Source organism: Aplysia californica, unplaced genomic scaffold (assembly GCF_000002075.1).
Source record: "Aplysia californica isolate F4 #8 unplaced genomic scaffold, AplCal3.0 scaffold00965, whole genome shotgun sequence".
In the NCBI taxonomy this organism is placed as follows: Eukaryota; Metazoa; Mollusca; class Gastropoda; order Aplysiida; family Aplysiidae; genus Aplysia; species Aplysia californica.
Window position 1 is genome coordinate 113,317 of NW_004798235.1, and position 13,650 is coordinate 126,966.

The window sequence follows — 13,650 nt, forward strand, 5'->3', positions numbered from 1 at the left end:
GCAATAAAAACAAAAACAACAAGTAACTACTTCTTTTGCTATTATCATTACTACTACAACAATACATGTGTTCTACTATTATTACTACTGCTACCACAGCTGCTGCTGCTACGACTACGACTACGACTACGACTACTACTACTACTACTACTACTACTACTACTACTACTACTACTACTACAACTACTACTACTAGAACTACTAGGCTACTGCTACTACTATCTGCACTGAAATTGTAATGGAAGGAATGAGTGAAACAGACTATAAACTGCTTTTCTTGCGTTCACCCAATGAGATAAGCTGACCTTTCACATCAAACATTTAGACCAATCAGAACACAGCCCGCCAAGCGTCATCGGGTGAGCGTCGACGGATACAACTGAGAGACCAAAAATCGGTAAATAATACATTTATAACGATTTCATTGTATTATTCCCTTTCTTTGTGTTATTACATAACATATTGATATGTTTGCTTTGATGAGGGTGTCGATTTCTTATTTTACCTGTCTTGCTTTCCGTGATTTGGGATTTCAATGTGCCGCATTATGAAGCCCCACGCTAAACTCGACGTTACCCACTGTCCTCTAGACTCTACACAACTCTGTGCCACTTGCTTCTCACTATCATTACTAGCCTACTAATCTAGTGCAAAGATACTGTCTGAACCTTGTTTGTGATACGTATTTGGTGTATACGTATTCGTATGCATAAAAGAATAATACATTTTTGAATGACGGTGAGATTTTGGCCCACACACACCAATTGAAAGATTATTATTGTTGACGGTCCGTCGTTGTGACCTAGATCTGGATAATTGGGTCTGTTGACTTCCGGGATGTCATTTACTCAACTTTCGATATTGAATATTGCTCCCTCCCCCCTTCCCCATTAAATTTCTCATCAATGAAATTTGAAACGTGCTAAACGAAGACACCACAATTAACAGATCAGTTTGCGTTTGTGGGGCAGATTTTGGGTGCATTTCTACATTCACTCCTGCACACAGAAGATTTGCACTGCTGGGTCTGGGTTAAAAAAGGGTCAAATCACCGTATTGGTATTGTCATTTTTCATTTTTGAATTTTTGGCTGCAGTGCAGTTGCAGAATACACTCATTTCATGTCATATTCGAGATCTAGATCTAGATCTAGAAGGTCTGTTCATTAGCTTATAGTTATATGATTCAATTCAACATTTAAAAAAAAAGGTAAAATTGAAGATTAGCAGACCACCTTCCGGGAATACTTTTTTTGACCCTAAAAACTGTCACAAACTTATAATAATATAGGCCTAGAGATCTAGGTCTAGAATTCTAGATCTAGAATCTAGATCTAGAATTCTAGATCTAGATCTACTAGATTCTAGATCTAGAATCTAGATTAGATCTATCTGGAGATCTAATATTTTTGTGGCGAAGCTAAACTACGCTTTATTTTCAATGATACCCCCTCCCCCGCCTTATGCATGGGATAAAAACGAGTTACAAAAACGTATTAGCAGTTTTATCACATTCTAGATCTATGTGATTCGTGTAATATTGCAGAGAGAATTAATTGCTTCTTTTTTATAAATGTTTTTGTTGTGAAGAGGAGGGGAAAACGGAATGGCCACATTTTATGTCTGTAGTTGTTTTAAAGCAGTAAGCAGTTTCTCAATCTTAAAATTTTTTAATTTTTAACAAGCCCTTTATCAGCAGTTTCACAGTTTCTCAAAATATAAATAATTACTTAAGGTGGACCAGCTGATGGAGTGTATCTCCTTGAATCTTCCTCTGTTGTTTTTGTTGTCTTGCTCTTTCCCAGTATTAAGCGACTGCCATTGTTCTCAGTCGAAGTGCTTCATTTTACTATTAAAAAGTAAAATGAGCAAGTAGACAAGTGAGATACTGACTCTTTGTGTGATGTTATTTTTGGAAATGTTTGAAGAGTGAAATTTTTGTGCCGTTTTTATCTTTCCAGTAGTTGCTGACAGTTGCATTTATCTTGCGTTCGTTTTGTTTTGAGTTTAAAGTTTTGGGACAAACATACTGTTACACAGGTGAGTGCTTCCTCTTTTGAAATGATGTAGACATTATTTACTCATTTAATAATTATTGACTTATTCTTCTTGAATTCTATTTCTTTAGCAAACCACATGATTCAAGTGTAATTAGATAGCACCTCACAACAAAACTGTTTGATTTGGTGTGAAAGGGAAGTTGAAATTGACCTGATGATAAAAGAAAGCTGTGTTGGAATATTTTTGTTAAGTGAATAAGTAGCCAGTGTGTTGCAAGTAATCTGGAGAAAATGAAAAATGCGCGCGCGCATGTTTTTATGATTGAAGAAATCTGTTGTATGTTTTTTATTTTCTATTTTTCCTTTACAAAATTTAATTTAACATTCAGAGACGGTTTGGAAGTGTAAAATGTATGCAAAAACTTTGGGTGTTGTGTATAACTGTATTAATAATTATTTTCTATTTTACATTAATATTAAAATTTAATTACCTAACAGTTTTTGGTATTGGAAAAGTTGAGTTTATATTTGTTCTACCTTATTTGTGTTTTCAGGTCTTACATGGCTGTGTTGATTGATATGGTCCATCAATAAGTATATTTGAATATGGCACCCACAAAGGTAACTATATCTTATTTTGTTGCAAAGTAATTTGTGCTTTTATCACATCATAGGATAATATTGTTTTTTCATTAAGCCATCGTGGGTTTTTTTTTGTTTGTGTGAATCATTTTCTGTTTTTACTTGATAGGTTGTGTGGTTTGACTCTTGACAAGTTCAGTGGATATGTTCCGCCCCCACATAAAAAAATTGAGGTGGTTTTCTAGAAACTTGATGGTGATGAACATACACACACAGTCACATGTGCACTGACACACCCTGTGATGAGCAAACAAGAGCCAGACAGGTGACATAATATGCTCCAATGGTGAAACAGCCACTACAGTCGATGTGGGTTGTCTGTCTTCAGCTTCAGTGTTGACTTAAGTTAGGTTGTTCATGTGAAGTCACTTTTTTGACTCTGTCCAAGGGGCAGCATGGTAAAGTTTTTGTCACAAAAAATGTAGTACATTAGGCGATTGCTTATATAGCATGCATCTCAAGTGACAAGAAAAGCATGTTCTTATGAGAACAGTAATGTGCTGTTCAGCAAAATTTGAAGTGGAGTGATCTAAAGTGAAGTATTTTATTGAATTTCATTGATTTATGTGGATCACCTTGCATCTGATTACTTGCAGTGGGTTGCGTCATTGAGCTGAGCTTGCCCCAAGGGGTGGAGAAAATGACCATCATAATTACAGCACAGCCCTCTCACACTGTCCTCCTGCCACACATGGCCACTGGATGGCTTTCAGTTTCACACCTTGCCCCTAAATATCTTTTTCTCCCTGCCAAAGTCACATCTTCAAGTAATGTTTTGCTTGCATGGCTTCCATCAGTTCCAAGAGAAATGAGTAATTTTATGGCTGGTCTGTTTCTGACACAAGCGTAGGAATGATTGTGCTATTAGTTATCAATTTGGAATCTGCTCTTGGAAGTGATAAAATTATGTAGGAAAAAATTAGATTCTGCTTAAGGCAGATCTTGCTTTTGTCGAGCATGTTATTAGCTGGAGACCACTGTATTATCAAAAGGGTTGAAACTGCAAAGATATACAATTAAGATTATTTAAATGCAGTGTGATTAGTTTCGGAATGTTTGCGACTTCAACCTGCTTGTTTTGTTGCCTTGTATTTGATTCCCACTTCTTGCTTTGATTTGTTTCTCTTGTTTTATTTCAGAAGGTACTTCGAGTGAAGGAAAGTGGAATTCCATCAGAAGAGGGCAGCAAATGGAAGTATTTTCACATATTTATTACAATATGTGGGCCTTTATTCCTGATTTATCTCAATCTCCGCTGTGAAAAGGTTAGTTGTATTGAATTCAAACTTAAAGTGTTTAGTACTAAAGCGAGTTGTCGGCTTTGTCATCAAATTCTTTCATAATGAAGTTTTAAACGTATTACATGTACTGGCCTAAAAATATATGAGCAAATAATCCACCCACACGAGGAGGGGTTGCACTGATTTAATTTATGAGAGTACAACCAGTGAATTCTTTTGCGCATAGTTTCTCATTATTTTACAAGAGGGATGTGGAGTAAAATGGATGCCTTTGCTTGGCATCTTCGTGAACAATCTGAGGTGGATTCAATGTTAGGTTTTAAATTTTAATCTCCTTCTGACCATTGTGGACTCTTGTTCAAACCAACAGACTGTTTTGTGCTTTGAGTAGTCTAATGTTTGTCATTTTTAACTGTTAAAAATGTTAAATTTTTGTTGAATGTGAATCTTATTGTTGAAGAGTTTTTAATGTTTTAGTAAAGTCTCATTCCAGTGTTACTTTATTCCCTTCTTGTTTTTTCAACAGAACCAGTGTGTCTTGTTCCAGCTTCCTTTGGTTGTCCCCACCCATGTTGGTGCATACTTCTCAACTACTGCAACGCTCATGCTCTTTGGATTCTTTGCACTTGTGTTTCTCTTCAGTTTATCAGCTGCTCATAGCAGTAAAAAAGGTATTTTTCCTTTCTTTTAGAACAGAGAAAAGTGAACTTTCAAAAATTTAATTTAGTGCTTCTGAAAGTGTAACAATCTTAAACTTATTAAATTCTCATCACTTTCTTGATTGACAACACATGTCTGACGTTAATGGGATCAATACGAATTTAAAGAAGGCACTTTTTCCTGTCCCATCTGTTTCCTTGAAAAGTTTAATATATGGATGAATCAGGAATTCTTTTGCACCTTCCTTCTGCAAACAAAGTAAAATGCTGTGTATTCTTTGCACACTGGTTAATATTTTATTATAGTCTCAAAACTCAAAAGCCAAGGAATGTTGAACGATAAGGGCTGAGTGTTTAATAATTCATCTTCATTTTGTTATTGTAAAGTTTGTTTGCTATTGCAACCCTTACTGATTTATATTATGATACTTGAATCTAAGGTTAATGTTGTTTTATTTAGATATATATGCATATATTGATATTTGTTTTTTGCTTTGCTACTGAATTTTGGCAGTTTTATCAATGACTCAATTCCCTTTTTTTTTTCATGCCAATTTCAGAGCATCATAATATGCCCCCTGGGTTTTCTTCTTTGATGTGCACGAGCTTGTTGTTGTTTGCTCTGGCCTATCTGAAGCCGGCTTATATTCACCTGGCGCATGCTGAATATCTGAGGCTTCTTACAACTGCCACAGTCTTTTGCTTCGTATTCAGTGGAATCCTGGCTCTTTTGTCACGTCTGAAAATTGGAGGACAATTTGGTAAAACAGGTGGGTTGGTGTGTTCCTCACTTTGTTACAGTTCATATTTTGGTTTAAAAAAACCCAACAGCCCAAGGTTTTCGAGTGATGGTAATCTGTATTAGTCTGATTCGGCACTTATATGACTTAATTGTGTTGGAGTGCTGTATATATTCTGAGGGGGTTTTTTTTTGGGGGGGGGGTTGTTGTGTTGTTGGGGGTTCTGTTCATGCTATTTTCTTAAAATTTATGGAGACGTAACCTTTTTAGGGTTTTTGAAAAAGGTTTTTCTTTTCTTCTTTTCTTAATGCTATATCTTATTCTTGAAGGGTTTAGCAAATATTTGTGGTGATCAGTTATCATCTAATCTAACTGAAAATTAAATGCTCTTCACAAAGCCTCACCTTTGGAATTACACAAAATATTGTTGTGAGTGTGGCTCATAAAAACTTACTAGATCTATATTACATTTACACATTTATTCATTTTTAGTAATTTTTAATGGACCTTTTTCTAGTTGGCTTTTCAAACGTAGCTCATTTGCGACATTTCTTACCTCCGCTTTGTATCTAATGCAATTTGTCATTTTAAAGTTGAATAGAATTTACTCAGACAGAAAGCTGTGTGCATTTGTACTTATCAGACATCCTCGTGAATTTTTGTTAATACATAATTAAGAAAACAAGTCTTATTGTTTTTCTATTCCAGAAAAGTCATTTCCCTCTGCCTTTTATCATGGGTCCTGCACAACACTGACTCTCGCCCAAGTTGAACTGAAGTACTTCTTCTATGTTCATGTGGGACTGGTTGCTTTGGCCTTGTTGGATTTGCTAGTGCTCCTGGACTTTGCCCTGAAGCACACTGTGACGGCACCGCTGGCTTTTCTGGCTACGACACAGTATCTTTTAGTTGCCCATACTCTTTTGTATGAGGTGAGTGCACAAATTTGTTTTTCTTTAGTGTTGTATACATTTTGCAGTTGCTGGTGCACTTGTGTTTAGTAATGCAGAATGATCTAATAGTAGTATGTGCTTCAGGTATAGTGTTCTGTTGACTGCTCATGTATTACTGTGGATACCATGTCGTGAGATATATTCCCTTGAAATTGAATGTCACAACTTAAACACTGACATACAGTTTGATAGAAACAGATATTGTTTATTGAGGTTGTTTCTCACATTGAGACAACATATTTAAAGTTTTCATTCCTTTTTTTTGGGATTGCCTTTTTTGCTATATTTTTTCTTTGTGCTTTCTTTTTCCCTTTCTTTTTGACCATTATTTTATTGTGTTAGATGCTTATTTTTTCTGTAATTCAAAGACTTGTTTTAGTGAAGTATTAGCCGTCTGACACCAACTTTTGAATGAATGTTTCAGCGTACGATAATGTACTATATAGCAGTTGTCCGAGTGGAGCTGATGTGCATGGGTCAAAATATAGGATCTGGGGGCCGGGGTTCAAAGGGTCACGGGTACATCGTTAATATTGAAATTTCATTTTCTTTGTTGCAGAGCTTCCTAATGAAAAAGCCGTTTATAGATTCTGAAAAGCTGGGCTTCTTCTGGCTGCTGAAAGTGCTCCTGTACCTGCCTTTCTTCCACTCCCTTCCAGTGCTCTACACATCAGTCACTGAAATAGTTCTACCTAAACCTGCCATGCTTGCTGACTGCGTGCTGTTCTGTGAGTGTTTCACTTTTTCAGTTATCTCTTATGTTCTTGTTTATGTTCCTTCTATGCTTGATGTACAGAAAAAACATCCACCTCCATAAATGCAATGTAGTAGTTTACTTGTAGAATTTGCACATGGGAAACATGGATCTGAAGGAAAGTGAATTGAGCTAATTTTTTAGACAGAGAGAATGAGGGGTTTATTTGTCAGGTCTAAGATATGATGGTGTGGATATTGTAGTTCCTGACGTCTGCATGGTTTCTATTTCCTTCCTGAATCCACAAACCCCTTTAGATTTCAATGCCCATGGGGAGTACGACTATTTTGGAATCAAAGTATTTTCCTGAAATTAAAGAACATTTGTTGTAGAAATTGTAGAATATTTATTGTTGACAGTTACTGAAATTGATTTTTCGGTGTTACAATGTTTGCAGCATGCAAGTTATAAAAAGTGTCTGAAATTATCATAACTAATTTCATTTTTTTTTCAGTGTTTGGCTTTATCATCTATACCAGCTCCATCCATCAGAAAGAAAATTTTGCTGTTGATCCAAATGCATACAGGAGTAAGTTATCAGACTGCACTTATTCTAGATGAAATGTTTAAAATGTTTGAGTAAGGAGAAGCTCAGTATCACATGGCCACGTTATCATTTAGTACTTTGGGGAGAAAGAGACAAGCAGAAACAAAATACAGAGAAAAAAGGAGTAGGAATTACTAATGGCACTGATGTTCAAAATGTGAATGAGTCCCTCATGGTATATTATTAAATTCTTTTATTTTATTAATATTCATATAAGGGTCACATTGTAATCCAGTAGGAAATAAGGAAATGATAGTAATTATTACAAAGTGCTTTTCGTATTGGTTCAAGTCTTTTATCTTCTCTGCTTATGTATCTGAATCTTTGAAATTCTATTTCGGGGCGCAAGTATTATACCTGTAGAGTAATAATAAATGGGGCTAGAATTGTCTAAAAAGCCGTTAAAGAAATATGGTATAGTTTAGATCAGGAGTGGGCAGAGATTGTGGATGAGGTTTCACTTTGAACACCAAAATGTTGCATATTTTGAAACAGTACATGAAGTGCTAGGTAACCTTACCTTTTCTTCTTTAAAAAAATTATTATTACAAGATGCAGGGGCAGTGCGTATGCTAACATCAGATTTCTACAACAGTACAAAAGCTTGTCTCGGCTAAAGCACATTGACATTTTGCTACCTCAGAATTACAAAGTACTGGGACGTTTTTAGCCATTTTGAGTAACTAAGACGATAAGGTCAGAAATCAAATGCTCTATCCACTCTTTCAAAATCGAAGATTATTCGGAGTTGTTATTAAGATATTACAAGAATTGTATTCGAAAAAGCTTGGAATATTGCGAAACTCAAATTTTTTAACGTCAAATTTGTCAAAACTAGATACTGAGCAGATAGAACTTTGTGATTCTGAGGTAGTGATTTGTGATCACTTTTATGAGAATTAATATTATTTTTCTATTATTTTTTTGTTTGTTTGCTTTGGTTTCAAACAAAACTGCAGAAGACTTTTACCCAACCCTAATTTAGAATTGTGATGAAACTGAGTTACTGAAGAGCAAAAATAATGTTTCCATTAGGCATACAGTAAGTATGGTATGTTATTTCTTTGTGTAATGTGCTTGAAATTTGTCAGCTGATTGGAATGGCTGTTTTTTGAACATTTGTGCGCAGGTCTGAAGTCCATCACTGTCCCAGGTCGGCGGCTGTTGATCAGTGGGTACTGGGGAATTGTTCAGAAACCTGACTACCTCGGCTACATGATTATCTGGCTCTCTTGGATTATAGCTTGTGGTAAGGAGCAGAAACATTAAGATGACCAACAGTTGGAGAATTATTCTTATAAATCTTAGCTGTTCTTGAGTTAACTTGGATGATGTTTGGGAACTGTGTAACACTTTGAAGTCACTTGGCGCAAGAATGCGACGGTGAAAATTATCTGTTCTGATCACCTGGTGCAGTTCTGCGCCAGGCCCGAAAAGTCTGTTGCAGTCACTCTCCTGGCTGGGTGACCAGATGGGTTATTTTGTACTGCTGGCTGTGTGACTGCAAAGTGTTAAGGCAGTCCCAGTAGAAAATGTAATTTACTCATTCATCCACCTGTTTTTGTTTTGTATTGCTCATCTCATGAGTGGGAAAGCACTTGTCAGTCACTATTTATTTCAGTAGAAAGTTAAGTTTTGATAAAGACTGAACAAAATGGAGAAATAATGCTTCACAGTGTCTGGGATCAAGATTTAGTTTGAAGTGGGGTTACTGGTTTCACAAACATAATTATGTTCACCCTGAGGGTAGCCTGTATATAAAATGTCTTTATTTGTGGGAAGGAAAGATAGTATGGGTAAGGATTTCCGTTAAATTAATTGCTATATTCGTGTACATGATTCATGGAGTTGTCAGTGTAACAACATGCAGCAGTTTTTTGTGCAGTTTTAGATTGATAGGTGTTGACCAGTGTTTTTTCATGGGATGAACAGGTCAACATTGAATGGTAATTACGAGGATGGATGAATTATGAGAGGTTCCAGTCAGAAATCTCTAAATGAAAAAAAAGGAAGAGGGTCAGGGTTGTGTGAATTATTGTTCTGTAGACTCATTGAATGAAAAATTCTCCCTTTAGATCTTTCCAAAACCCTTTTCTTGTCTCTACAGGGCTGAGTGGTCTCTCCTTGGTGGTACTGACCATCATATACATCACCATGTTTGTATGGTTACACCAAGCAGCGCAGGTAAAAAAGACCAAGTATCACTCTGGATGGACGCGGTACATAAATGTGGTGCCCAAAAAAGTGATCCCCTACGTATATTGAGAATGTTGGAGGGCACCACGGCTTGAAGTTCAAGGCGAGAACAAATAACTTGAGCCTTGAGGAGAATGTTGTTTTTTGTTTTAACTGGCAGGTGCTTTACAGTAAAAGAGATGATGGTGAATATACCATGGTTGTTTTGTCAAAGGCAAGGCATGCAGGTTGTTTTTGTCATAACATTTGAAAAATGAATCCTTTTTATTTTCTCATAATGGGCAATGATACACACACAAGTCAGCTGGATCTATGTTAAAAAAGCCTTGTTTTAAGTACATAGTGAAGGTTTTGTGCTCAGCAGAAATTGGTCATCTTGATATCATCATCAGTAATATTTAAACTGCTGAGGTGTAGTGTGTGCCAGTTGACTGGTTGAATGAAGGTTAAATTCATGGTTTGAATTATTATGAGCTGCACTAGTGTGTACTATGTATAGGGGGTAAAATTTGTCAACCTTGATGGAAGAGATAATGTTTGTCCACATGTAGTCCTCAAATATTTGATAAGTTAAAAGAGTCAAAACTTTTCATGTTTGCTTCTCCTTATCAGTCCGACTGTCATTGGTTGTGGCTTTTTGTTGTGTAAATTTGGGGTAGTGATTATTTGGAGCTGCTACCGAGTTCCTGAGGTTTTAAGGGTGCGTTGCTGATATTCACACATTATTTCATCTTTTTTTCACAGTCCTATTTCAAGTCACCTGTATGTTTTGTAATGAAAAAAATAAATGTATTTGCCATCAATTTCAAATGAATTTTTTTTTTAATGACCAGTTTGTCTGTACTCAGAATTTTGTATATATATTGCATTTTACAGAAACCGAATAAAATGTTTCCTGCAAAAAAATTGCTAATGCCATTGTGTTCTTGTGGATTCTTTTTAAAAAATTTATTTCAACCCTCTTGGATATTTGATGTTATTTTTTGTCTTTGATCTAGATCTAATTACTCTTTCTTTTTTCCACAAAAATTCAAATTTTCATGTCACTTTTTGATCACAGAGTGTTGTTTTAAATTTTGTATTCCACGTTGGGTGCGTTTGTTGTAGTGTTTTTTATTTGTAGTCTTTAGCTTATTTTATAATAATTACACTGGTTTTTCAAAGCAGCGTAAAAATGTCTGTTATTAGTTCCTTTTACTTTTGTTAATATTTGTTTATTCCCTGGTAGTCACTGTGTTTACATTTTGGGAATTGTTATTTGTTGGGCTTCAGACTATTGTCCTTGCATTATAAATTTGATATTGATTGTTAATAAGCTATGCTTTTCTCTCTTATTCAATATTGGACAATTTTTAAAAATTTCTTGGTGGTTTCTACAAGGAATGTTGTAAAGTTTGTGTGTGCATTTGGGATAAGCAGTGAATATGGATGTTATTTTTAGCATTTCTGTTACCCCAACCCTTTTTTGTTTTGTTCACAGGTAACATTCTTTCAACTACATAAAAAAGATGCCAAGCCCAAAGAAGGTAAGATATCTTTTTCTTTTGAGCCTTGCATTTTTTAAAGTAGTGACTCGGAGCACAGAGCTGAGATGTTGTGTCAGTATATGTCAGTAAGATATAATTTCTGACACTGAATCCAGTCAAGGAAGACAAGAGACACAGTTCTTGGGACTTCGTCACACAGACTCTTTTGCATACAGCTGTTTTCCAGTCCTTTTTCAAGCATTCAAAACATTTTCTTAAACTTAAAAAAAGCCTCATAGACTTTGCGCATGCCCACTTTTCTATGTTGATTTAGCTTAGAGTCTGCATACTTATTTCATGGATGCTTAGCTTACTTACTTTACTTTTCCTTTTTTCATTCCACTGGTACCACTGCTTTGTAACAGAGAGAACTCTGAGAGTGCTGTTTACAGAGTTGATTCAGGGATGTCTTTGTCTCTCTGTGCTTCTCCAACCAGAGTGTCCCGTGTTGTAGGCTTGCAGTGCTGTTTGGGAGGTGGCGGAACCATTTTACTCTCTGTTGTTCAATATGGTGGAGGACTGGTGTTGTTCCTGACCTGGTCTCTCTTGGTCTTGTTCATTATTCTCCTCAGACATTTCATCTCGCAGGTGGTCAGTTTCTTTTCCTGTGTTTTGGTCAAGGGTCAAGTTTGTCTCTGATAAATGTGGAATTGATGAGTTTCCCTTATTGTCTATTGGGAAGTTTGTGGGTGGTTGGCGGGTGCTCTGGTGCGGTTGGCGTCTTCTTTCCTATCAAACTTCTGTTGTCCTGATCTCCCCTTCTTCTTTTTTGTGTTTGTTACTCTCTTGTAACACCTTTAATCTTCTGGCGCTCATATGACCTTATGCAGTTGCGAGCGCCGTAAAACCTCTGCTTTTAAACAAACATGTGGAATTGGTGAGTTTTCCCTTATTGTCTATTGGGAAGTTTTGGGTGTTTTAGGAGAAGTGTTAGTGGATAACTGATATTGTGTTTACTTTCTGGCGTCAAATTTCAATTTGTTTTTCTACTAAATTATCTTCTAAAAGAATTCTGCCTAAATATTTGAATTGACTGGCTAGCTTCAGTTTGGATCTGTTGATATTGGTTTCAAGTGCTACGGGTTTCCTACAGGTACTCAGAACCTCTGTTTTGCTCACATTAATTTTCATACCGCTTGCAGCAAGCATTGATCTGGTATATCTATATTCTTGTAGCCCAGCTACATCCCAGTATTCCCTGTTAATTATTGACTTGCTTGTTGGTGAACAATAACTCATTGAGTGGCTCAGAGTCTGGGTTAGCTGCAGTTGTTATCGGTCCAAAATGATGACAAAAACAGAGGGGTGAGGACACAATCCTGCCTGAATCCGGATGCTACTGGGAACCAACCAATCAGATGTGCCACTAGTGGTGTGGACTAGGATGCTCCTGCTGTTATTGTAAATTGTTCTGATGTTGTCCAGCATCTGCCCCTTGGTATCATACTAGTGCAGCTTGTCTCTGTTGATCTTGTGGAAGGCTTTTTCTTTGTCTGTGAATACCAGATGGAGATGTTTAATAAGTATTCTGCAGACCTCCCACTCAGTTACAGGGTTCTTTTTTTCACTGCTGTTGTGTCTGAATTTGGGTGTTTTGGGGGTTGAAAAAAACAAACTTCTTGTATATGTGCTGTGTAAAATTTGTGCAGATATTTACGAGTCTAGCCAAGATTCTTATTCTTGAATGTTCAGTTTGTCAAGTAGTTCTATTTAATCAAGTGTCAGTACATTCCATGTTTTTAAAGTTTTTGTCTGTTTTTATAGAAGCATGCTTTGACTGTCAGTTTTATCAATGGTGTGCTGGTAGATAGTTGCGCCTTCTTTCTCATCAAATATCTGTCTTCATCTCTCCTTCTTATTTCTGTTTGTTATTCTTCTGTAACACCTCTAATTTCTGGCACTTATATCACCGTGGGTTGTTGGCGGGTGCTGTGGTGTGGTTTGTGCTCCTTTCCTATCATACATCTATCGTCCTGATCTCTTCTACTTCTTTTCTGTGTTTTTTACTCTCTTGTAACACCTCTAGTCTTCGGCACTTATATGACTTATTGTGTTGTAAGTGCAGTAAAACTCTTACTAAAAAAAAACAATCCCAAAAAACTAATTGTATTGCAAGTGCAGTAAAACTGAATAAAAGATATGCGGTCGCTTATTTTTGTTAGCTATATATTACAAATGTGTAGAAACATGGCAGAGCCGGTTTAAACAACAGACGTAATCTGGGTTATTTGAGGTCCTACTTCTTTCCTTTCCCAGCTGATTGTTATTGTCTGTCTGTCTGTCTTGTGACATGACTTTGTTTCGGCGTGTGAGTTCCGCGCGTGTCGGGGACGGTCCGTTCACGGGGTCAACTTCAGTTCATGCACACTGATGGAAGCGTCTTTCGGGACTTA

At 36.4% G+C, this 13,650-nt stretch overlaps 2 protein-coding genes across 4 annotated transcripts in view; both read left to right on the forward strand.

Moving 5' to 3' along the window:
• Positions 1-13,650, forward strand: part of LOC101848155 (delta(14)-sterol reductase TM7SF2) — a 36,087-nt gene that overhangs the window by 3,618 nt on the left and 18,819 nt on the right. Inside the window, exons 2-3 of one of the 3 annotated variants that reach the window (XM_005110911.3) lie at positions 326-397; positions 11,212-11,257. In XM_005110911.3, the coding sequence (XP_005110968.1) occupies positions 11,240-11,257 (18 nt within the window). In that variant the 5' untranslated portion in view covers positions 326-397; positions 11,212-11,239. Of the gene's footprint in view, positions 1-254; positions 398-11,211; positions 11,258-13,650 lie in introns of those variants that run through there. The other 2 variants (XM_035973045.1, XM_005110912.3) reach the window with 2 other exon arrangements.
• LOC101847917 (delta(14)-sterol reductase TM7SF2) lies at positions 2,606-9,800 on the forward strand. Its single transcript, XM_013089496.1, has 8 exons — positions 2,606-2,620; positions 3,781-3,906; positions 4,409-4,553; positions 5,990-6,213; positions 6,794-6,962; positions 7,443-7,517; positions 8,665-8,784; positions 9,643-9,800. Exons 1-8 carry the CDS (start codon positions 2,606-2,608, stop codon positions 9,798-9,800), a joined length of 1,032 nt encoding a protein of 343 aa, XP_012944950.1.